This window comes from Rhipicephalus sanguineus, unplaced genomic scaffold, assembly GCF_013339695.2.
Source record: "Rhipicephalus sanguineus isolate Rsan-2018 unplaced genomic scaffold, BIME_Rsan_1.4 Seq562, whole genome shotgun sequence".
NCBI lineage: Eukaryota > Metazoa > Arthropoda > Arachnida > Ixodida > Ixodidae > Rhipicephalus > Rhipicephalus sanguineus.
Genome location: NW_023615517.1, coordinates 456,756 through 479,082, shown reverse-complemented (window position 1 = coordinate 479,082; position 22,327 = coordinate 456,756). Strand labels below are relative to the sequence as shown.

Below are 22,327 nucleotides of genomic sequence, written 5' to 3'. Positions count from 1 at the left end.
TTAGTTCACTGTACCAACGTACCATAACCAACGACCGGTCATAACGTCGGCCATGTTGGTTTTCTATTGGTTCTTGGCTTGACTGCGTTTGTGTCGTACACCTCTGGCAAGTTCTGTAAAACGGCTGCATTTATATTCTTCGAGCAGCTTTTAGTGATAGAAAATTATTTTCGAGGATACATGTATGATTTTTATTTCTCCCAACGTCACGGCTCAGGAGGGCTAAGGTCATGGTCATCATTTTAAAATGACATTTGTTTTCGTCGTGTGACAGCAGGCAGGTAAAATGACATTAAGTTCACCTCATGTCATTTGTTGTAAATGACATTAGATTTGCCGTGTGACAGGGGTATAAGTTATCCTCTTTTCTAGAATGGCTGTGTTGTTTGGACGCTAACGTATGCCAGATAAGCTGGTACATTTTTTGTAGGGGTTCAGCACGCACTCATTGGTGTATTGATTGCAGTTGACGTACATTTCCATTTCTTACCTTATACATATATCTGGGGTTTTACGTCCCGAAACCACGATTCATTATGAAGCACGCCGTAGTGCAGGGCTCCAGAAATTTTGACCATCTGGTGTTTTATAACAAGCATTGACATCGCTCAGTGCACGAGCCTCCGCCATTTCGCCTCCACCGAAATGCGACCGCCGCGGCCAGGATCGAACCCACGACCTTCGGGTGAGCAGCCGAGTACCGTAACCACTGATCCACCGTGGCGGACCCTTTTTTGCCTTTCATTGCACTACACTTCATAAAATCTTCATATTTTCGCTAACATATTTCACATTTTTCTTCAACGCGAAAGGACACTGTTCTCAAAAGTGTCGCAGATGCTGTAGTCGCGATATCGGAGTGCTCGCTTAGCTCGGGCAGCCAAAGAAAGCAGGCCCTCTTTCTCATGTGTAATATCTGCAACGATAAAACATGTCTGGAGCCCAGACTCTAGTAGCGAGCTTTTGTAGTGACACTCATTATAAAAATTTCATCAATCCTAACATGCACTAAGGAGTTCATGAAGCTTAGCTTTCTTTCCCTGTAGCAGTGTTTTAAACGCACCTAAAGATATATCCAGTATGCAGAATACCACTCTCAATCAATGTGAATTGATCGTAGAAAATTACAGAGATGCAAACTCTTCTCCGAAAAACACTCACTTTTTGGCCTTTCATCTCGGACTCCTGAAGCTCATTAACGAGAAAAGCCAGCTGTTCGGCGGGGTCTCTTGGATCCAGCAGAAGCCACCTGCATTCAAAAACGCCACTTTCAACCACAGTGTCCTACGCGCGCCTAGCGCCTGCTAATAGCGAAGTTCAGACAACTAATTGTACGAGCCGGGTGTCGGAGAGAGCACGAACCGAAAGGACACTCTGACCACAGGAACCAAGATGGAACCCTCGGTACGAGGCTACGAGTGAAATAATTATTGCTGATTCCTCCAAAAGAAAGTGGTCCGCATACTTCCCCGCAACAGCGTACGGCACCGTGATCTGCTTGTAGCGCTTCATGGTTGTGTTCACTCCCCTTTTCTTCATTAGTATATATGTCCTTGTTTATTCATTTTGTTCACTTATCCCTCACGCATGCGTTCTTTATATATGAAGGTTCACACGATCCTGCTTGTCGCAGTGGAGCACAAAATAGGCATTAGTTTTATAACAAATTCAAGTTTCCACATACTAAAGGAATATTATTTAACAAGGTGCAATAGTATTTTTTAAAAACTGCGGAATTGGTACCGACAACAGCTCAAGATAGATCTCCTGACGAGAAACGTTGAGCCTATATAATTACATAAAATTTTCAGCCGATTGCAATGATCGCAAGTTGATATGCAATATGCTGCGCTATGTTACAGTGGTGTTATAGTGCTGCTTTAAAAAAAAAAAACCTTCGAGGTTTCAGAAGCGCCAATAAATTATCACGCAGTCATGACGGTGAATAACACAAACTCGAGCAAGCAAGCGGTAAAGAGTTTAAAAATTTTTGGGGTTTACGTCCCAAGGCCACGATATGATTATGAGAAGCACCGTAGGGAGGACGTCGTAACATTTGACCACCTGGAGTTCTTTAACGCGCACATAAATTAAGAAAACGTGCCTTGACAATAAACTTTATTCCCTCCTCCTCTAGCATTTTTCCACAATAGAAACGATGCCGGCGTGGCCGGGGTTCGACACCGCTACCTTCGGGATAACAGCCCAACACCATAACCACTAGAACCATCGGAGGGTGTTAAATCACTTCATTAGGCGGACATGTGCCTAGAAAAAGAAGTGACACACTCAGTACGGCGATAGCGTCGAACACAATCGTCGGTAGTCTGATCGGGGCGGCTTTTGTACATGCCTTACTCAACCTTAAAGCGGTATCGCTGGTCTGAGCAAGGACTCAACTGCTCGCGTCGTGTGCACAATCACATTCTACGACAATCGGGAAGCTTCCCCTACACTACTGGGGACTGCGCCGGGAAACTTGTAATGGTAACATTGAAATAAAGAACTAAGGGCATGGCAATGCCGCCGTATGAAAGGAGCATCGGCTCGATGCTTAAAAGGTAACATGACAAAAAGAATCAGGCCAGGAAATACTAATGTCGTCGGGTTCGTTAGCGCCAATCAAACAGCTTAAGGTGCACACGAACGACTTCAGTCGTGCATGGCCTCAGTGCGAGCTCGTAATGCCGTCGCCGAGAACTTCGTAGTCCAATGCACCTCGCTTTCTTGCATCCTCGTCAGCGTGTGAGAAAATCCAAGGTGTTCAGCCATCGGGTCGTCATGCAAAGCTTGCAGGGCCTCTTGAAGTAATTCTGGGGTACTACGAGGAGGTGGTTGGCTCCAAGTGGCGAGAAGTTTTAAGTGCGAATGCACTTTATAAGCGACCTGAATCCGCCGTCCCATAGCAACGCCGCGGAGAGCGGAGAGGAGGAGGAGCGTCAGTAGCAACGGCGCAGCGACGTCACGCCCACGTGACTACGCGCGCTCCGCCCTCCGCTCCGTGACTGCGCGCGCCCCGCGCATTGCCTGTGGTGATGAAGGCCGGCGGCGAGACGCCGAACGAAAGCGTGCGAAGCGAGCCGAGCACCCCGAAGCCGATCTGGCGCGGGGACGCGCGATGCGTGAGCGAGCGCGGGCCCTCGAATTCTGTCGGCCGGACGCGCGCTTCCAGCGAGACTTCCTGGACCGCAGCTTCGGATATAGCTGCGCGGTGTGCGATCGACTGTGGTTCGACAACAACCTGAGCCCATCTCGGGCGTGCGCAACGCCGCCAACAAGTGAACGCGTTGCGGGTTCTTTGGAACGAGTTCGGAAGACAGATCATCATCATCATCATCATCATCATCATCAGTAAAAGTGCTTTGCACTTAAAAACGGCCAGACCTCCGTGGGTCGGCTGGCGCGTGCTCTCTCGCTGCCGTCTCCTTCGCTCGGCTCTGCAGTTTAGTCGCGCGCCCTCTCATAGCATCACCCCGTGCTTCGCACTTCCTCATACTCCCCTTCGGGGAAATGCGGGTTTTTTTTCTTTAGGAGAAGGCCATTCATAAGAAAAACAATGCTACTCCTCGCATGAATACCTACGGAACAACGTCGGTCTTGCCCTCGAGGTATTCCACAAGGTCCTTAACTTCCGGGTCGGCTCGCTGTCGTTCTGCGAAGTCGGCACTTTTGGTCCTCAAGAAGCAGGCATGATCCTGGTCGTCCTGTGCCGGCGGGTCGACGGGGCGACAGACAAGCAGTCGGCGTCAGAGTGCTTTGGTCCATACTTGTAAACAACTGTTGTGTCTAACAGTAGAACACAACGCTAAAAGACGGGACGAAGAACGGACACAAACCACGGCGCGGACTAACAACCAAATTTGTTTTATTCTTCCAGTCCGCATATATAAATTCCACCACAATATCAAGGAAACAGAAAGAAAAAATGATGATTAGCCTGCGCCGAGGCCAGAAATGCTCAATCGGACAGGAAAGTGTCAAGCGCGGTATTGCAAGGGCTTGCATGAAGGCGGCGCTTGAGAGGTCTTGGGACCACCAAGTGAAGCGAGTTTTCGTACTCAAGTGGCACGCCTGAAGTTTGCAGGTTTTCCAAGAACGCTTTTGACGAGCATCGCGGAAAGCCTCATGTCTGGTTTTAAAAGCAAGTGCTCATAAGCTGTTCGATCAGTGATACACCCGCAGGAAAAAGTAGTGGTCATTCCTTATGTGCACAAGGTGGCACATAATCTTTAGAAAGTGGTCAGCAGGGCAGGCGTTAGGTTGTTGTTTTCTGCCAGAAATAAGGTGGTTGCCTGTGTCAAGTAAAGTGCGTTGTGGGGCTAGTTGGTATGACATTAGAACTGTTAGGAACTGCGCAATTGACGGTACACAAGAAGAAGTACACAGGACAAGCGCAGACTAACAACTGAAATTTATTGAAGCATAAATCTTCCACTTCAGAAAACGTACATGCGCACAAGCTCTCTGGACAATATCACACACCCATAGTAAAGCCCTTTATCTACGCTAAAAATGCCAACTCTTTTATGCAGATAAACGGAGGGTTCACTAATGCATTTATCAGGACACGCCTCGAGTCACTGCCGCTTCCAAAATATCACGTGTCTTTTTAAAGACGATAGTCTTTCTTGGGATACTTAAACGGAGAAATTTTGGTCTGTCTCTCTTTCCGTTTGTCGGCACGTCCCTCGATTCAGCCACTCGGCCAAAGTTGAACCTCTTGCCCAAGGACCAGCCATATTGAACGGCTGACTAGGTTCATACTTGTGTACATGTCGATGAAAAAGCAAACATTACGCATATCTGAGGCGCAGCATCACTAGGTAAGTATTAAGTGGTGTGTTCCTTTAATAGAAAATGCATACATACGCAATTCTAAAGACGCTAGTTTCTTAAGCTGCGCTAAAAATGCGACTGCTCTGAAACTTGCCTTCCTCCGTGCCCTCTGCGCGAGCTCATTGTTGTGTTTCGGTTTCGGTTCTGTATTGCACTGTACGAATGCCATGGGGCGCCGCTCTGGCATTCCTGTTTTACCCAGGCGACGTGTAAAAAAGAGTGTGTGGAGAGTACTCGTTGAGTGCGGACGTTTCTTCTGCTTCAGCGCTTCGCGCCAAACCGCGTGTTCGGGCTGGCTGGCGCCCCGCCGGTCGCATTGGTCACCGCCGGTCTTCGCCTGCTGCTGCGCCGGGACTACCAGCCCGCAACACAGCACTCATGTTTCCCGACGTATTGCCAGATGGCGTCTATATCTCATGCAGCGCCTCTTCTATCGTCTTTAGACGACATTTGCAGCGAAGCACGCAGATACGCGGCCAATTTTTTCTCTGGTACGCCCAGCACTTTCGTTTCTTCAAAAAGTGGATGTAAAAGTGTACTACTTCTTCTTGTGTTCCGTCAATCGCGCAGTTCCTTACCGTTCTATTGCCTGTGTCAGCAAGTAAATAGAGAGATCAAGACGAAAAGACGTAGCAAGAAGCATCACCAGAAGAATGTTGAATGTTGTGATAGTGTTGCGTATAAGATACCTCTTTCTTGCGGGCGTTACTATGTCGGCCAAACGGGCGGTGCGCTAATGACCGCATGCGCGAGCATGCGAACAACGTCCGTAAACAAGCCAGAGATAGTCAACTGTCTCTTCACTGTAATCGCCAGAGGCAGAGTTCAGAGTTCTACACGGCCGCTGACGACGTGATGGTTATTTGCAGCACTCTCGTTGGCGTCGCCGCTGACAGTGAACATTTCTTGTTTAATGAGGCACCTAAGGTTTTTGCCTCCATAAAGGTAAACCATTCAGGGTATTGGCAGGGTTCGTCACAATTATTGCAAATACCACCTTTTTATTTCTATGTAGTAGCCGGGGTTCGTAGTTCGAGCCGTGAACCCACGAAGGCGTTCCGTTTCCCACTGGTGCGCCTCTCGCTGCACCAAAGCTCCCACTTGTGTGATGTTCGCCCGTCGACGTCATTGCCTTTCTGCGGCGCCTATTGCAGCCGTTTCGTTAGTCAGTGCCGGTGCACTCGAAGCAGGAGGTGGCGTAGAACCGCCGTTGGTTCATTTGAAAGAAGCCCTACGCTGGCGAGGAGACGTCCACACACTGACGCGAAAGGCGAGTCACATAATGCGTTGTCGGCAAATGGAATCACCGCGCACGCCGCATTTCACTTACCATAGAGTCTCCAACAATATCTCAGTGGAAGCCCCGTTGCACTGAGACTACCGCAACGCTAGCAGTCGGCATCGTTATTGTCGTGATTAATTACTCGTTGCCTCGGAGAGTGGCTTTGGCAACCAGCCGTTGCTAGTGTGCTCAGGCCAGTTAATTGCACGATGAGAGTGCAATCAGGATGTAGCACTCTGAAACGCGGTTCCGAAACACAGCGGTTTAGTAACCCTCTGAGGTCGAATTTTTTCGCAAAATCCAGTCCAAAAATGTGTAATTTTTATTGCTGAAATACATTCTTTAGACGCTTAATTTGAGAAAAAAATTGTCTAAAATTTTTTTTTCGTGACCGTAAAGTGGCAAAAAAGTCATTGTGTTGTGTTATACGCACTGTTATTCGTAGTTAAATGAAGCAAAACCCTAAAAAAAACTTGATAGTTTTTTTATAAATAAAAATTATGCATTATCCTCGTCTGACAAACTGAAATCCAATGAATCAGATTCTGATTCGGCACTTAGGGAATAGTCCGCATCGGAAGAATCGCTGCTCGACTCACCGGCAGCAGAGCAACCAGCGCGCGCTTCCATAGCGTAAGCGAACTGCGTCAGTGAGCGCACGGAAGAAAACTCTATGGTTGTGGCCCATCCGCAAAGCAAGACGAGTGAAAAAGCTGCAGTTCTCCTTCGTCTTATCGCCAACAAGACGTGGTTAGTTTTTCCGAGACCCCACAACAGGAAACGCAATCACGGCGGCGTCGTTTTGTAATTTAGTGCCGCACGGAAACAGATGTAATCGCACCCCGGACAGCAATAAACGAGAAAGTAACAAGCGGTACCCTTTGAGAGATTAGAAACCAAACAGCCATCAGCTTTGCGGGCGCAAGAAGCGGAAAACACCCGAAGGACGAAACCGAAACCAGCCGCACCGCATGCGCGCGCTCTGATGCGCAATGAAAGCCGCCGATCCGCTGTGGAAAAAATAATAAAATAAATGAAAAGACGGAGCGACATCGGCGCATTAAAAAAATCCACGTATTCCCGAAGCGTGGAAGCACATTCCAAGCAAGAGAATGATCGAAGAAGGCGCGCGTTGAAACCAACCACTCCGTGGGCGCGCTCTGCTGCGCAAGCGATAGGCAGCGCGCCGTTTTGCGAAGCATAAAAAAAGCAACAACGGGGGAGACGTCCGCACATGAAAAAACTTCCACGTATTCCCGAAGTGGCAGCACATGCAAGGCAAGAAAAATGATCGAAAAGACGCGCGTTAAAAATAAAACGCTATGCCGTACATGTACGACGAAACACTTTGGTACCAGGAAGCTTCTGCCGTACATGTACGGCGAAAACCCTCAAGGGGTATTGCATCTCCGCCATCGTTTGTTTGTGCCTATCCAGATTGGCACATACCCATCAGGGGGATTAGCCAAGAAGACGTATTGGGGTCTATTAATGATTACATTTTGTTTACCCTGGAGTAGAAATAAAATTACTAAGATAAAGAGCAATAAAGTGACAAAGGAAAAAAAAGGAAGGAGAAACGTGCTATCACAATAAAGTCTGAAATTTGGATCCGACCAGACAGCTGAGTTTACCAGACCGATCAATTCGACTGTATGTCATTTACTCACATTTTATAATTATGCACGAGTATTTTTCTTGTATTTCTCGTACCGTTCCAACTACTTCTTCTTCTCCTCAGTAGACTACCCACTACCAGTTCATGTCCCAAGTGTGTCGTGCCAGAAGAAGAACAAAAGTATGCCACAGATGACCCCCCCCTGCAGAGAAGTGGCCGTGGGGCACTGAAAGAAAAATAATCAAACACAGCTTGTCAGAATAGGTGCAGGCTTGATCATTTCAATGCTGACTGTGTCTTCATGCCATTACGCAGGATTGTAAAATGATGTTCAGAACGCTTGATGACTGGGAAAGGACTGTCATAGCGAGGCTGAAGAGCACTGCGAAACGCATCAACACGATCAAAAACGTGTTAAGATGTCTGTAGGTTTGCCGGTAGAAAAACATCGTTCTGAGTGTGAGCTGAAGTTGGTGATGGGCGCAAGTCTTGCATGAAGATCCGCAGATGCGGACGAAAGAAGATGGATTCGAAAACACTGCGTAGTAACGGGGCTGACGAGGTCACCAGGCAAACGGAGTGTGCAGCCATAAACCATCTCGGCTACAGAGCAAGCAAGTTCTGGCCGAAGTGATGAACGAAGGCCGAGAAGCACGATGGGGAGGTGAGATACCCAATCTTCGGCGTGAGGCTGCGAGGCGAGTGCTGCTTTTAGATGACGATGGAGTCTCTCTACAATGCCATTGATGCTGGATGATACGCAGTTGTGCGAATGCGCGCACAACCCAGTAGAGATGTGACAGAGGTGAAAAGCGCTGACTCAAACTGCCGCCTCGATCAGTAGTCACTGTTGATGGTACACCGAAACGGCTAATACAGGTAGCAAGAAAGGTACGAGCAACTGGTTCTGCCGTGATGTCAGGCATTGGAGCTGCTTTAGGCCACTAGTGTACCTGTCAATCATCATCATCAGCTGTCTACGCCCATGCAGGCAAAGGCTCTCCCATGTTCCGCCAATCAACCCGGTCCTGTGCTTTCTGCTGCCACGTAATACCTGTCAATACACCTAAGCAAATCTGTACATCCCCAACATGAGGTTAAAGCGCGACAATGTCCACATGAATGGTGTTCGAAAGGCATCGGAGAGGGAATTTTCCCAGGAGGCTTGGTGTGCCGTTGTACCTTGATACGCTGACACCTGTGCAAGTTGCGAACGCAATCAACGAATGTAGCGCGTATGGCGGCCAGACATAGCGATCAGTGACCAGTTATTGAGTAGATCTTACCCTGGATGGCAATGCGGAGGGTGTCGGAGGGTGTCAAAACAACAAGACGCAGATGTGAAGGCCCATAGATACGGTGCAGTGGTGTGAATGTCGCACCAGAGCGCAACGTCGTCGTCGGGAAAGTTGACTTCTTTCAGTCGGAGGGAAGTAGAGGATCGAAGTCGTGGAAGCTCATCGTCTAATGTCTGTGCCTCCGCGAGCGAAGACAATGAAAGGTCGGTGGTGCCTGTCGTGGCATTGATGGTAATACGACTGAGAGCGTCCGCTGCATTGTTAAAGCTGCCTTTTACATAACGCATGTCTGTGGTGAATTTGGCAATGAAAGCAAGGTGTCGAAGTTCTCTAGCAGTGTGCGTGGCACTGCAGGAACATAAAGCCGAAACAAGTGGCTTGTGGTTGGTAAGAATGGCAAATTGTGGCCCTTCAAGGAAGTACATGAAATGTCTCACCGCAAGGTAGGCCGCGAGGAGCTCCCGCCAGAAAGTACTGTATCGGCGCTCAGTGTCGTGTAACTTGAGAGAAACGAAGTGCCCATGCACCATTGATCCATTGATGAAGAACGGCTCCAACTGCTTCTGAAGAAGCGTCCACCATGATTCTAGTGGGAGCAGGGTAGTGCAGGAGGGTCACCTGGGCGAGTTTTGTCTTAACGGTGGCAAAAGCTTGATCCGCGACCGTGTCCCAGGCAAGTGCGGCTGACTCGGTTTTCGAAGTCGATAGTAGAGCTTCCAGAGGCTGCAGCAGTGTAGATCATGTAGGGATGAAGCAGCGATAAAAATTGACCAGTCCGAGAGAACGTCGCAGACTACGTATGGACTTGGAAGGCGGGTAGTCGATGATACCTTGAACCTTGTCAGGTATCAGTGATGCCATCTTTAGTGATGTGATGTGCGAGGAAAGCTATCTCCGAGACTTCAAACTGACACTTTTCTACATTGACGACAAGGTCGTGATCACGCAGTAGAATGAAAAGCTCACGTAGATGTGCCTTGTGCGTTTCAGCGTCCTTGCTGGCAACGAGAAGATCGTCTATATAGGCGAAACAAAACGGCAAGCCTCTTGTGATTTCGTCTATAAAACGCTGAAATGTCAGCTGCGTTTCTCAAACCGAAAGGCATAAGTAAATACTCTTGAAGCCCAATTGGGGTAATTATTGCAGTTTTGTAATGTCAGAAGGCTCAACGGGAATCTGATGATAATCTTTCACGAGATCAATCCTCGAGTATATTGTTGTGCCGGTTAAAAAGGCAGTGCAGTCCTGAATATTGGGTAACGGGTATCGATCTGGAACGGTGACTGCATTGAGAGCCCGATAATCACCACAGCGCCACCAGTCATTGTTCTTGGGAACCATGTCTAGCGCCGACGACCACGAGCTTGATGATGGACGAATGATGCAGCTGTAACATATGCTCGAACTCTTTACGACCAATTCGAAGTTTATCAGGGCCAAGTCGGCGAGGGTGGCAGTGAATAGGTGGGCCTGTGGTAACGATGCAGTGGGTCACAGTGCGCTTGGGGGTCTTATCCATTGGAGACTGCGTTGTAATCTTCGGAAACTCGTTGAGCAGAGCTGTATATGGTGACGTAAGCATTTTCACGAAGGTGGGGTTTAGGGTCATAGCGTGTGACAGAAAACCATTGACCGATAAGCCGGTATAGCTAACCACCAGGCGACAGCGGTTCATACCCACGAGCACATGAAAATGCCAAGAAATCGGCGCCTAAGATTGCGTAGCGTACGTCTGCTATCCAAAATAACCACTGTAGTTCTTCTTGAGACCGAGATCAAGGGTCAGACACTTCTGTCCCTAAGTTTAAATGACAGAAGAATTGATCGCCTGTAAAGGAGTTGACTTCTCGCGGAGACGCCGGTCCGTTTTGGACGCCGGAATTATGCTGACGTCTGCTCCAGTGTCCACCAGCAAGCGAAGACCTGTGGTTTTATCGGTGATGTGGAAGAGGCGGCTGGATGCTTGGCCTTGATCGCCCGCCGCTGTTATTGACGATCGGCCTGAGCGTTTCCCATGCGCCATGAGCGGGATGGCACACATCTGCGAGCCGCGGCACGAACATGCCGGTGATAGTAGCATGTGTTCTGAGATGAAAAGCGGTGCTCAGGCTGGTGGAGGGGCCGTTGCTGAGCAGGCAACGTGAGAAAAGTCGCGAATTCTCAGCAATTGCCGACGTAAGTTGGCGACTTCAGCTGCGATATCTTTTACCGTTTTTCGAAGGGAATCTGCTTTGGAAACCGGAGATAGTGGGCAGCGTTTATGACTGCCGGAGTAGTGTCCATCATGTCATCGGCCATTTCTGCCAGCTCTGACAGTCTTATCCAGAGCTGGAACAAGAGCCATTCGCACGGTAGGTGGAAGACGCTGTAGAAACAACTCACGTAGTATGGATGTTTCCGATTGTGAGACGCTGAGCGAGCCAGCGCGCAGACAAACAGGACGCGTTGATAGCTGACAACAAAAGAACATTTATTCACTCAGTGTATGGCCGAGGAAGGGGAATGGCGCTAGTGGCGCTAGCGAGGTCGGTGACGCACGCAGCGACGCCACAGGCCACATCTCCTTTCCTTTCCTGAAAGAAGACGACTTGCTTCAGTACTCTCCAACAAATCGTCGTGGCTTTTGGCGCTTTCTTGTACTTCGCCTTAGTGGTTGGGGTCGTGGTTCCGGGGGCTTTGGTGATGTCGTTGCTGTTGAGCTGTGGGCTCGGATATGCTCACGGTTGCGGCGGAACTCTTCCCCATCTTCGTTGGCCACGATGTACGATATCGGTGTTGGGTCTTCGGAGACTACAATCGCTGGGTGCCACTCGGAATTGCGGCCGTTGAACACTGTGACCTCTGACCCAGGATGTAGACGTGCTAGGTCTCTTGTACCTCTGTTGTACGTCTTCTGTCGCTGGCGGATCTCCTTCAGTCTTGCCGTCACCTACTTGGGAGACACTGTCTTAGGCTCTAGAAGCTTGGTGTGCACAGGCAGCTGTGTCCTTGTTCTTCTTCCCATCAGGCGCTGAACTGGCGATTGCAGCAACTTGTCCCTTGGCGAGTTTCTCCATTCTAGTAGGGCGTTGTAAAACCCCGCTCTCCCGTAGTCAGTCTTGCTGAGAAGTTTCTTCGCCTCTTGGACGGCTCGTTCCGCCATCCCATTGGAACGTGGATAGTACGGACTTGATGTGGTGTGCTCGATGTCACACTGATTCATGTATTCAGCAAACTTGTGGCTGTTAAACGGTGGCCCATTGTCGCTGATGAGCTTCCGAGGAAGACCGTGAGTAGCGAAGACTACTTGGCAGAATACAATGACGGCTTCAGCAGTCGTGTGCTTTAAGCGTCGAATCTCAAACTAAACCAAGTAGAAGTCGACAACGATCCCATATTCCTCTCCCTCGTGGTAGAAAAAATCGATGCCAACTGTTTGCCAGGGCAGTTCGGGAACTTCGTGGCTCAGCATCGGCAGTCGTTGGTTCCTGGGCTTATGTTGCCTGCAGAGTGCACATCGATCTCTTTTCTCTTGAATGTCGGCTGACATACCAGGCCAAAGCATGACATCTCTGGCAGGTTGCTTCATCTTTTCTACGCCTCCATGGCTGCATGTAGGAGGTGTAGGACATCGTTCCTCATGCTGCTGGGAAGGATCAGTCGGTTGGATGGGAAGGGATATCTTCTTCGACATGGATCTCGTCACGGTACGGCCAGTAACTCGGATTTGTTCAGGATTGACCTTCTGTCCTCTGGCCATGTGGTACTCGCATATTTCTTCAAGGTACAAAGGTTAGTGTCTTGATTTGTCTCACGTTTGATCTCCTGCAGTTTTTCGGTGGAGACTGACAATTCTTGTACGACATTTAGTTGGAAGTATTCTTCTTCCGGCACCTCTCTTTTGACGGAAACCGAGACAAGGCGTCTGCTGTAAACATCTCGTTTCCTGGTTTGTATATTATCCGAAGGGAATACTTCTGGAGTGTCAGTCGCATCCTTTGTAGACTTAGTGGACACTGGTGGAGTGGTTTCTTGAAGATCGCCTCGAGTGGGCGGTGGTCACTTTCCACCGAGATGCTTGGCTGTGCAAAGACATAGTCGTGAAATCTGGAGCATCCACGTACAATGGCTAACATCCCCTTTTATATTTGTGCATACTTCTCTTGTGCTTCTGTAGTGAGCGAGAAGACTAAGCCAAGGGGTGTCCGTTCTGCAGGATGACTCCTCCTACTCCATGTTGGCTGGCATCTGCCTGTAGCACGATGGGCTGTGTCTTGTCGTAGTATGCCAGGACTGGTGCTTGTGACAAGGCTTTTCGCAGGCTTTCAAAGCTTTGTTGCTGCGCGTCTGTCCACATCGATGCGTTGTCTTTCTTCGGTAAGTCACGCAGTGGTGCACTTATCTCCGACATGTTCGGGATAAATCTGGCAACAAAGTTTAGCATTCCCAGGAATGTCTTTAGTTGCTTGGTGTTCTCTGGACTTGAACTGCGAGGATCGCTTCTGCTCTTTTCGGGTCAAGTGAGAGTCCTTGGTCGGTCAGCCTGAACCCTAGATAGCGTACGGGGCGTGGCCAGAAATTTTTAGGGGCGAAGCTCCTTAAGGCGGCACCCGTTCGTCCCTCGTAGTCGTAGTCGTAGTAGTCGTAGTGCGTAACCAGTCCTACGCTTTGACCTCCAAGGTGGTGCCGGTGGGAGATTTTTCCTGTGCGTTGTTGAACAATAAAAATTCGCAGCGTGCGCGTTAACTAAAAGCCGAATTCTTCTGTCTCTCATTCCCCATTAGCAGCCATTGGCATGTTCCAGTAGGAAACGTGTAGAGAAGTGTAAGTGTTAGCTAAAACTTTTCTTTCTCTCATTCCCATTAGCAGCCTTCTTTACCTCCAAGGTAGTGCTGGTGAGATTTCTCCTGTGCGTGATTAAACAATAAAAATTTTGTTCAAAACGCCGTTGATGATGAAATAAACCAACGAAAGACGCCAGATGTTTTGTAAAAGCAAAACGAAAGAACGCCAGATGTTTCTAAAGCAAAACGAAAAGACGCCAGCTGCTTAACGAAAGACGCCAGATGTTTTCTAAAGCAATGGTTTTCTAAACAATGAAAATTCACAGCGTACATGTAAAATTAAAGTGAGCTGCAAGTCGTCATAACTCATCGAACCTTTAGTATAAACGCGCCCGATCTCACGTCGGTGATGATGTACTGGGCAGAATTCACGGAAGATTCACGGTTTACCGATGAACCTCCGCAGCTTCGCCCACTCATCATCATTCACTCCGTGGATATGCTGTGATTTTTTTTTGGGGGGGGGGTTCAACCATACTTCATGATATTCGTGCGTTTGTTTGTATGTGCGGTGTATATATACGCAAGCAAAACTGAAAAATTTCGGGGGTTTTGACCCCCCCCCCTTGGCTACGCCCCTGATAGCGTACTCCGGTTTTGCGGAAGTGACACTTGGCCTCGTTAAGCTTGAGATTTACTTCCTTGCACCGCTGCAAGACATTTCGCAGGCGTCTGTCGTGCTCCTTCTTGGTTGAACCCCAATACCAGTATGTCATCCATGACTACGTCGACGCCATAAAGACCTTGAAGTACTTGATGTATTGCTTTCTGGAAGACTTCAGGTGCTGTGAAATTGCATATGGCATCCGCAGAAATCTGTATCTTCCGTATGGCGTGCTCATGGTGCATAAGTATGAACTGGGCTTGTCAAGTTGGATTTGCCAAAATCTGTTGCAGCGTCCAACGTAGAGAAGTACTTGGCAGAGTCTATTTTGGTCACGACGTCCTCAAGCGTCGGCATGTGGTGGTGCTCTCGTTTGAGTGCCTTCTTAAGGTCGACAGGATCCAAGCATATCCTTATCTTGTCTTTCTTTAGCACAGCTACCATTCGACTTGTCCATTCAGTCGGTTCAGTGACAGGCGCGAGAACTCCATTTGCTTCCATTCTGTCTAATTCGGCCTTGACCTTTTCACGGAGAGCTAGTGCAACGCTGCGGGCGGTCTTGACTACGCCTTGAAATCCCTTGTGCAGGTTCATGTGGTAAACCACACCACGTAGCTCACCGAGGCCTTTGAATGTATCAGCGAATGGTCTTGCCACTTCATAAAGTTGGCTCTCTGCCGTTGTGAGCGTGGCCACAAGTCGGATGAGTCCTAGCTTCTGAGACACTTCACCGCTGAGAGTTGTTGGCACGCGTTCTTGCACAACGAAAAAATGTGCCTGAGCAGATCCGTGTTTGCTTGTAGCTTGCAGGGTCACTCTGCCTATTGCTTTTTTCTTCTGTCCAAAAAAATGTGTTAAGCAATGTGTTGCTTGATTCCGGTTGCGTGCTTGTAACTGCTTTCAGTTGCTTGAGCGAAATCACTGAACAGTTCGCTCCGGTGTCTAAGTTGCAGAGCACTGACTTGCCCTCAATCTCAATCTCGGCCTTCCAAACTCCACTCTTTTGCGTGTGGGTCGGCGAGACAGCATTAGGAAGGTAGTTTTCTTCGCACTCTAGCCTGTCAACTTTTAGAGTCTTCGTCTGTGTCGCGTTCCTCTTGCTCGGCTTCTTTGACCGACAGACGCTCGCAAAGTGGTTGCGTTTCCCGCACTGCTTGCATTTTTAAATGCGAATGCATTTCTTAGTCAGGCTATGTAAGGCATCCGGCGTTGTCCGCGCGCCTCTCCGCTCTCACTCCCTCTCCCATAGCAACAGCTGCGGGCGCGCGCGCTTATCCTCGCCCCTAGCCACCGGAGCAGGTGGTGCGGGCGGAGTAGCGGAGAGTGAGTGGAGAGGAGGAGCGCGCTCTGGCGTGTGAGGGCGGTCGGATCGTAGGAGCTCGGCGGAGCTCCCTCGTGTGTGGACAGAGTGTAGGAGAGGGTAGGCGCAGTGCTTCTCCGCTCCTTCTCTCGCCGTTCGCTCTCTCTCCTCCCTGCGCCACCGCCTCAATGCAGTACGTTTGAAACGCGTTTGTAGCGTTTGTGCTGCCTTGGCACAGCCTGAAAACAGCACGTTCTAAACGCGTTTGTGCTGCATTGAAGGCGGTGGCAACAACCCTGAGGTGATTACGAACGCACGTTGGAAGCGTTCGTTGAAAGAGGCGCCCAAAAGGGAGACACTTGAGCGCGTCGATGTGTCCACCTTTAGGCCATTAAAATTACTACGCCGTGTACTCTCGGCGCAAGAAATGCATTCGCATTTCCTCACGATTCCCTTCGGGGAGGTGGGGCATTTTTTTGCCTTCTGCTCGGCAGTACTGATTCTTGTGAAACGCGTAGCCACATTTTGTGCATGTTTTGTCGTTTCGCACAAGGTTGACCTCTTCGGGGCAGTCCGGTCGTTTGTCAGCGTTGCCGTGACTTCCTTGGGCCAAAATATTTGAAGTTTAAGGCGCGAATAAGACACGGACGAAGCTAAGGAACACACACATGGAGCGCCACGCAACTGTGGTGCTGGGATTGGAAACACTTAGAAGAGAGCCCGATGAACTAGAAATATACGATGCAAGAATGGCAGACTGAGCTTGTTGGTTTAACATATTTGAAGTTTAAGGCGCGAATAAGGCACGGAATAAGACATTGTCCCCGTTACACTTCGTATATCATGCACGTGTCTTCGTACAAGACGCTAAGCCTGGTCAAGAACAGTCGCAAAAATGACGAGCGAACAAAGCGCAGACGTAGCTGTAACCCACGTGCGCTCGTACGTCGCCGGCGCCGATCACAAGCGCGAGCCGCCAGCCGCGGGAGCTAGACGTGACTGCAGCGCCACTAGTTCTCGCGACCGCCACGCAGACCGCCTCTCCAGCGGAGCTTTTAAACGGAGTATGTTCTCGTGACGTTGGTGTGCGGCGTGACCACCCTTGCTGCGCATGCGCACATCCTCTCTACTTCCCCTCTCCCCCATCCCCTCTACCTCTCCACTTCCCCTCTCCCCTCCCACTTTCCCTCCCACTCTCCACTTCCTCTCCCCCTCTCCTCTCCACTTTCCCACCCACCTTTCCACTACCTCTCTCCCTCCCGCTCTTCCTTCCTTTCCCCCACCCCCTCTCGACTTCCCTTCTCCCCTTTTCCCCCTCACCACTCCCCCTCTGGAACGCGGGCTCTACATGCCGAAACACTGCTACGCATCGCCTCATAATCCCCTTTAGCGAGAGATGGTCTGATTTTTTAGAATACTTTATAGTCATGTCATATGTCCTTGTGTGGGAGACTGGCTGTGTGGACTGCATTCGAGGTGTCATGTGACACAGCCGTCTATGTGCTAGACTCTGCCCTTGGACTGCAAGTGCTAAGTTGTACGACACATGTTGCAATGTACGTAGTTCAGCTGATTGTTTTTCTTTTTCTATCTTTTGCTTGCTTCCATTTTTCTTCTTATGGCCTCTTTCTTCGTGTTGGGGAGATAGCCGGATAGTGGAACATGTAATACACTCGCACCTTATAGATTTCCTTGAGTCTAATTCCTTCTTTAGTATTTATCAGCATGGATTCCGTAAAGCAGTTTCGTGCGAAACGCAGTTGCTGTGTTTTACTAACGACATATTTATTAACGCAGATCTTGAACTTGATACTGACTGCATATACTTAGATTTCGCTAAAGCGTTCGACACCGTCTCACATGAACTACTTATTTTCAAACTTAATCAGCTCAATATTGACCCCAACGTACTTGCATTGATTAAAGAATTTCTCTCTAACCGTAGCCAGTATGTGACAGCTAACAATATTTGTTCACCTAATTCCGCTGTAACCTCTGGTGTACCACAAGGGTCCGTTTAAGCCCACTGTTTTTCCTAATTTATATTAATGATCTTCCTTCTTGTGTTTCTTCCTCAACAGTCCGACTATTCGCAGATGACTACGTAGTTTACCAAAAGATTACTAGCCATGCCGATCATCTTAACCTCCAACGCGATCTAGATGCAATATATGAATGGTGCAAGAAATGGCTCATGACACTTAATATTACTAAATGTAAGAGCATGCGAGTTTCACGCCACACTACTACCCACTGTTCGCGTACATACTCCCTCAATAACATTCCGTTACCATCTGTTGAAAATTATAAATATCTTGGTGTTCATATATCTTCTAATCTTTCATGGAATATGCACGTAGAATATGTGAGTGACAATGCTAACCGCATGCTTCGTTATCTGCGTCGAAATTTTTCCTCTGCCCCATCGTCCATCAAGCTAACACTGTACAAAACATTGGTAAGATCAAAATTAGAGTGCGCATGCGCCATGTGGGACTCAACTCATGCCATTCTCATTCAAACTCTCGAAGCCATTCAAAATCGCGCAGCGCGTTTCATCTTATCGAATTATTCACGTCATTCCAGTGTCACATCCATGAAGAACACCCTAAACTTGCCTGACCTTTCGTTGCGCCGCACATTGTCTCGCCTTAACCTTTTTCACAAAATCTATCATTACAACAGCTATTTGAAGGACGCCCTATTTCATCCACCTCGTTTCATTTCACCGAGGACCGATCATCGCTATAAGGTGGCCTACCATCCTGTCGCACCGGATTGTGCAATGACTCGTTTGTTCCTAGGACAAGCGCAGCCTGGAACTACCTTCCGGCCTCCATCGCCTGCATAACGGACGAAAAAGATTTCAAGCTCGCCGTGCAAGATGCCCTGTAACTTATTTCTTTTTTTCTTTTTTGTTAACTGCACTTGTAATTGTTTTCCCCACTCCTTTCTGTAGTGCCTTCGGGCCTTGAAAGTATATTTAATAAATAATAAATAAATAAATAATGTAGCCTACCTTCTCATGTTATTTTTGTTCTATTTAATTAAAAAAATTTGAGCTCGAGTGAGTCTCGTCGAGAAAAGGTTTAGGTACTCCGGATGAGAGAAATTTGGTGAGTCTGAGTCACAGTGAGCTCTCGGAGCAAAATATTTTTCTTGAGTAAGTAAGCTCCGGTTTTTTTTTTGCCGACCTATGGTCACAAGCGTGAAATCTCAGTTGCCATGGATTTCCAGCTGAACGTTATGGTTATGTTCTGTCGTGACTCACACGTGTTTAATGTCATGTTGACAACGATTGCCAGCAAAAGGTTGTAATGGTTATCATGTTCTATGTCACAATGCGTTAGTGTTATCGGTGTCAGCAAAAAGTTTTATGGTTATCACGTTCTGTGCCATAAGTGCAAAAGAATATGTTGACAGAGAGTGCCCAAAAATATTGTATTCGCCGCCACGGAAAAGCTTCCTTATTTAATAATAATATCTGGGTTTAACGTCCCGAAACCACCATATGATTATGAGAGACGCCGTAGTGGAAGGCTCCGGAAATTTCGACCACCAGGGTTATTTAACGTGCACCTTAATCTAGGTACACGGGCCTCAAACATTTTCGCCTTCACCGAAAATGCAGCCGCCGCGGCCGGGATTCGATCCCGCGACCTTCGGGTCAGCAGTCGAGCGCCATACCCACTAGACCACCGTGGCGGGGCTTTTCCTTATTTGCGCTTGAAAGCCTATGTGGAAGTGCTTTTGTTGTCTGATATAATGATTAATTTCAAAAAATGTTAAGTGATTTGTGAATTAGACAAGACTGATTTGTTAACGAAGCTTCTGGAAAATCCTGATTTAGAGCAACAAGAACTTTTGGTCTTCGTCAAAATGTACTTTTGGGCTAGTTGGTTCATAATCGTAGTAGAACAGCGCCGGCGAAAACAACAGACCAGACGAGGAGAAGGACACGTAACACAAGGCGCACTAACAACTGAAAGTTTATTCGGTATCTGCAGAGAATAAATACTGCCTTCACATGAATAAACAGAAGAAAGAAGGTTACAAAAGCTATGACACTGTATCACGTGGTCACTCCTACTGTGCGTGCAAAACGGTTCCTGAAAGAAATCTGACATCCTTCTCTGAAAGCAAAACAGAAGGCATGCTGACACAAGATTCCCCGAGCTTTTTAATCTCTAGGCTTCAACAACCTCCCTTGTTAACCTGTCAGCTGACTTGTACATGACGCCAGTGCTTTCAAATCGAGGTGCGCAACCCAGTCTCTGCAATGGATACCTAGATGCCCCGATACCACTTTCGTTGTGTTGTACTTGTGCTCTTTTAATCTATCATTTAGGCATCTTCCTGTTTGGCCTATGTATGACGCACCGCAAGACAAAGGGATTGTGTAAACCACATTATCGGTGCACTGTACAAACCTGTCGCGATGCTTCTTAGTGCACACAGGTGTCTTACTTTCTGCGTTAACCGCCCGACACATTTTTGCCAGCTTGTCGGGTGCGGTAAACACCACCTTTACTCCCGCCCTTTCCGCCACTTTCTTCAAGTTGTGCGAAACGGAATGTACGTAAGGAATAGCGGAGACATTCCTTGTACCGCACAATTGTGCTGCTGCACGGTTGGCGTTAGCGCCTTGGTTCTTCACTTTTAGCATCTTTTCTGCAACGCTAGACAGAATTGCTCGCGGGTACCCCGCGTCTGTTAGACGACGAACCTGGTCGTCGAAACTACTTCGCAGCCGGTGAATGCATGATTTCTTTAGGGCATTGTCAAAGGATGAATAAACGATGCTACGCTTCACTAGCTTAGAATGCGAAGAATGAAACAACAAAACAGGTTTTTTTAGCTCTTGGCTGGAAAGCCCAGCAGACGTTACGAGGTGAAAATGAAGCCCTAAATCGAGGAAACGTAAAAAACTATCAACCGGAAGCTCGTGAGTCAAAACTAAAGGTGCCAAGCACTGACGAAAAAGTGCAAGTATATCAGAAGATTGCTTTTGCAAGTCTTCCTCGTCACAATCTAGAACAATTAAAAAGTCGTCCACGAATCTAAAACACGTAACACATGAGTGGGTGTCAGGCGCTGCTGCAACAGTCTGTCTAATTTCGCTAAAAAGATGTCACTTAGTATCGGAGCTATGCATGAACCTATGCACACACCATCTTTTGTAAACAGATGTCCCCTTTCCATTCTACATAAGTAGAACCAAGGTAGGTTCTTAGCAGCTCCAGGAACGAGCCTACTGCTATACCGGAAGCATTTTGGAATGAAACCGCCCCGTAGCTGTCAATGCATTCCGCTACGCTAGTAAGAAGAGCATCTTGTGGTATCGCGTAGTACAGGTGTTTTTGTCAATTGAAAAAGCAATTGAAAAAGAGACGTGCGCCCGAAGCCGAGCAAGAAAGATGTGCAGCCGAAGGTGTTGATGTGCTAATCCGTTGTGATTCTTCCGAAAGGAACTTTCCGGTGCGTAAGACTGTCTCCTACCTGAAAGAACATGCGCTCTCACTGCTACCTGCGGACAAGGAAGGCGGTTTTGCCGTGATGCCTAAGTCCGTGTACCATTCGAAGGCGTCCGAAGCGTTGGCTTCAACATTTAAGCAGGTCAGTGAAGTTAGCCTGAGTAAGATAAGAACAAAAGCCTCACAATTATGTAGAAAACTAAATCTCGCAAAGCTGTCGACTGCCATTGAGTCAAACAAGACGCTAAGTCTTGATGTGTTTTTTGCAGCGAAGACCCATAAACCGGAGTTCGTGTAATTGTGTCAGAAAACAGAGCATGGCAGAAATGTTTGTCTTTGTACCTGCAGCAGAACTTAGACCAATTGATGATTGATGATCCCTTCAAAGTAAAGAATTCTGAGCAGGTTGTGTGCTTTCTAGCAGAAAATGAGACTAGACAACTGAATGCTTTTTCAATTGACATAAAAGACCTGTACTACGCGATACCACAAGATGCTCTTCTTACTAGCGTAGCGGAATGCATTGACAGCTACGGGGCGGTTTCATTCCAAAATGCTTCCGGTATAGCAGTAGGCTCGTTCCTGGAGCTGCTAAGAACCTACCTTGGTTCTACTTATGTAGAATGGAAAGGGGACATCTGTTTACAAAAAGATGGTTGTGCATAGGTTCATGCATAGCTCCGATACTAAGTGACATCTTTTTAGCGAAATTAGACAGACTGTTGCAGCAGCGCCTGACACCCACTCATGTGTTACGTGTTTTTAGATTCGTGGACGACTTTTTAATTGTTCTAGATTGTGACGAGGAAGACTTGCAAAAGCAATCTTCTGATATACTTGCACTTTTTCGTCAGTGCTTGGCACCTTTAGTTTTGACTCACGAGCTTCCGGTTGATAGTTTTTTACGTTTCCTCGATTTAGGGCTTCATTTTTCACCTCGTCACGTCTGCTGGGCTTTCCAGCCAAGAGCTAAAAAACCTGTTTTGTTGTTTCATTCTTCGCATTCTAAGCTAGTCAAGCGTAGCATCGTTTATTCATCCTTTGACAATGCCCTAAAGAAATCATGCATTCACCGGCTGCGAAGTAGTTTC

At 48.0% G+C, this 22,327-nt stretch overlaps 1 protein-coding gene across 1 annotated transcript in view; it reads right to left on the bottom strand.

The window, feature by feature from the left end:
- Positions 1-1,161: 1,161 nt before the first annotated feature.
- LOC119377749 (sphingomyelin phosphodiesterase-like) overlaps positions 1,162-22,327 on the bottom strand; it is a gene marked incomplete at its 3' end in the record, with an annotated part of 205,134 nt that continues 183,968 nt past the window's right edge. The window contains 1 exon segment of the mRNA XM_049411645.1: positions 1,162-1,249. Coding sequence (XP_049267602.1) covers positions 1,162-1,249 — 88 coding nt within the window.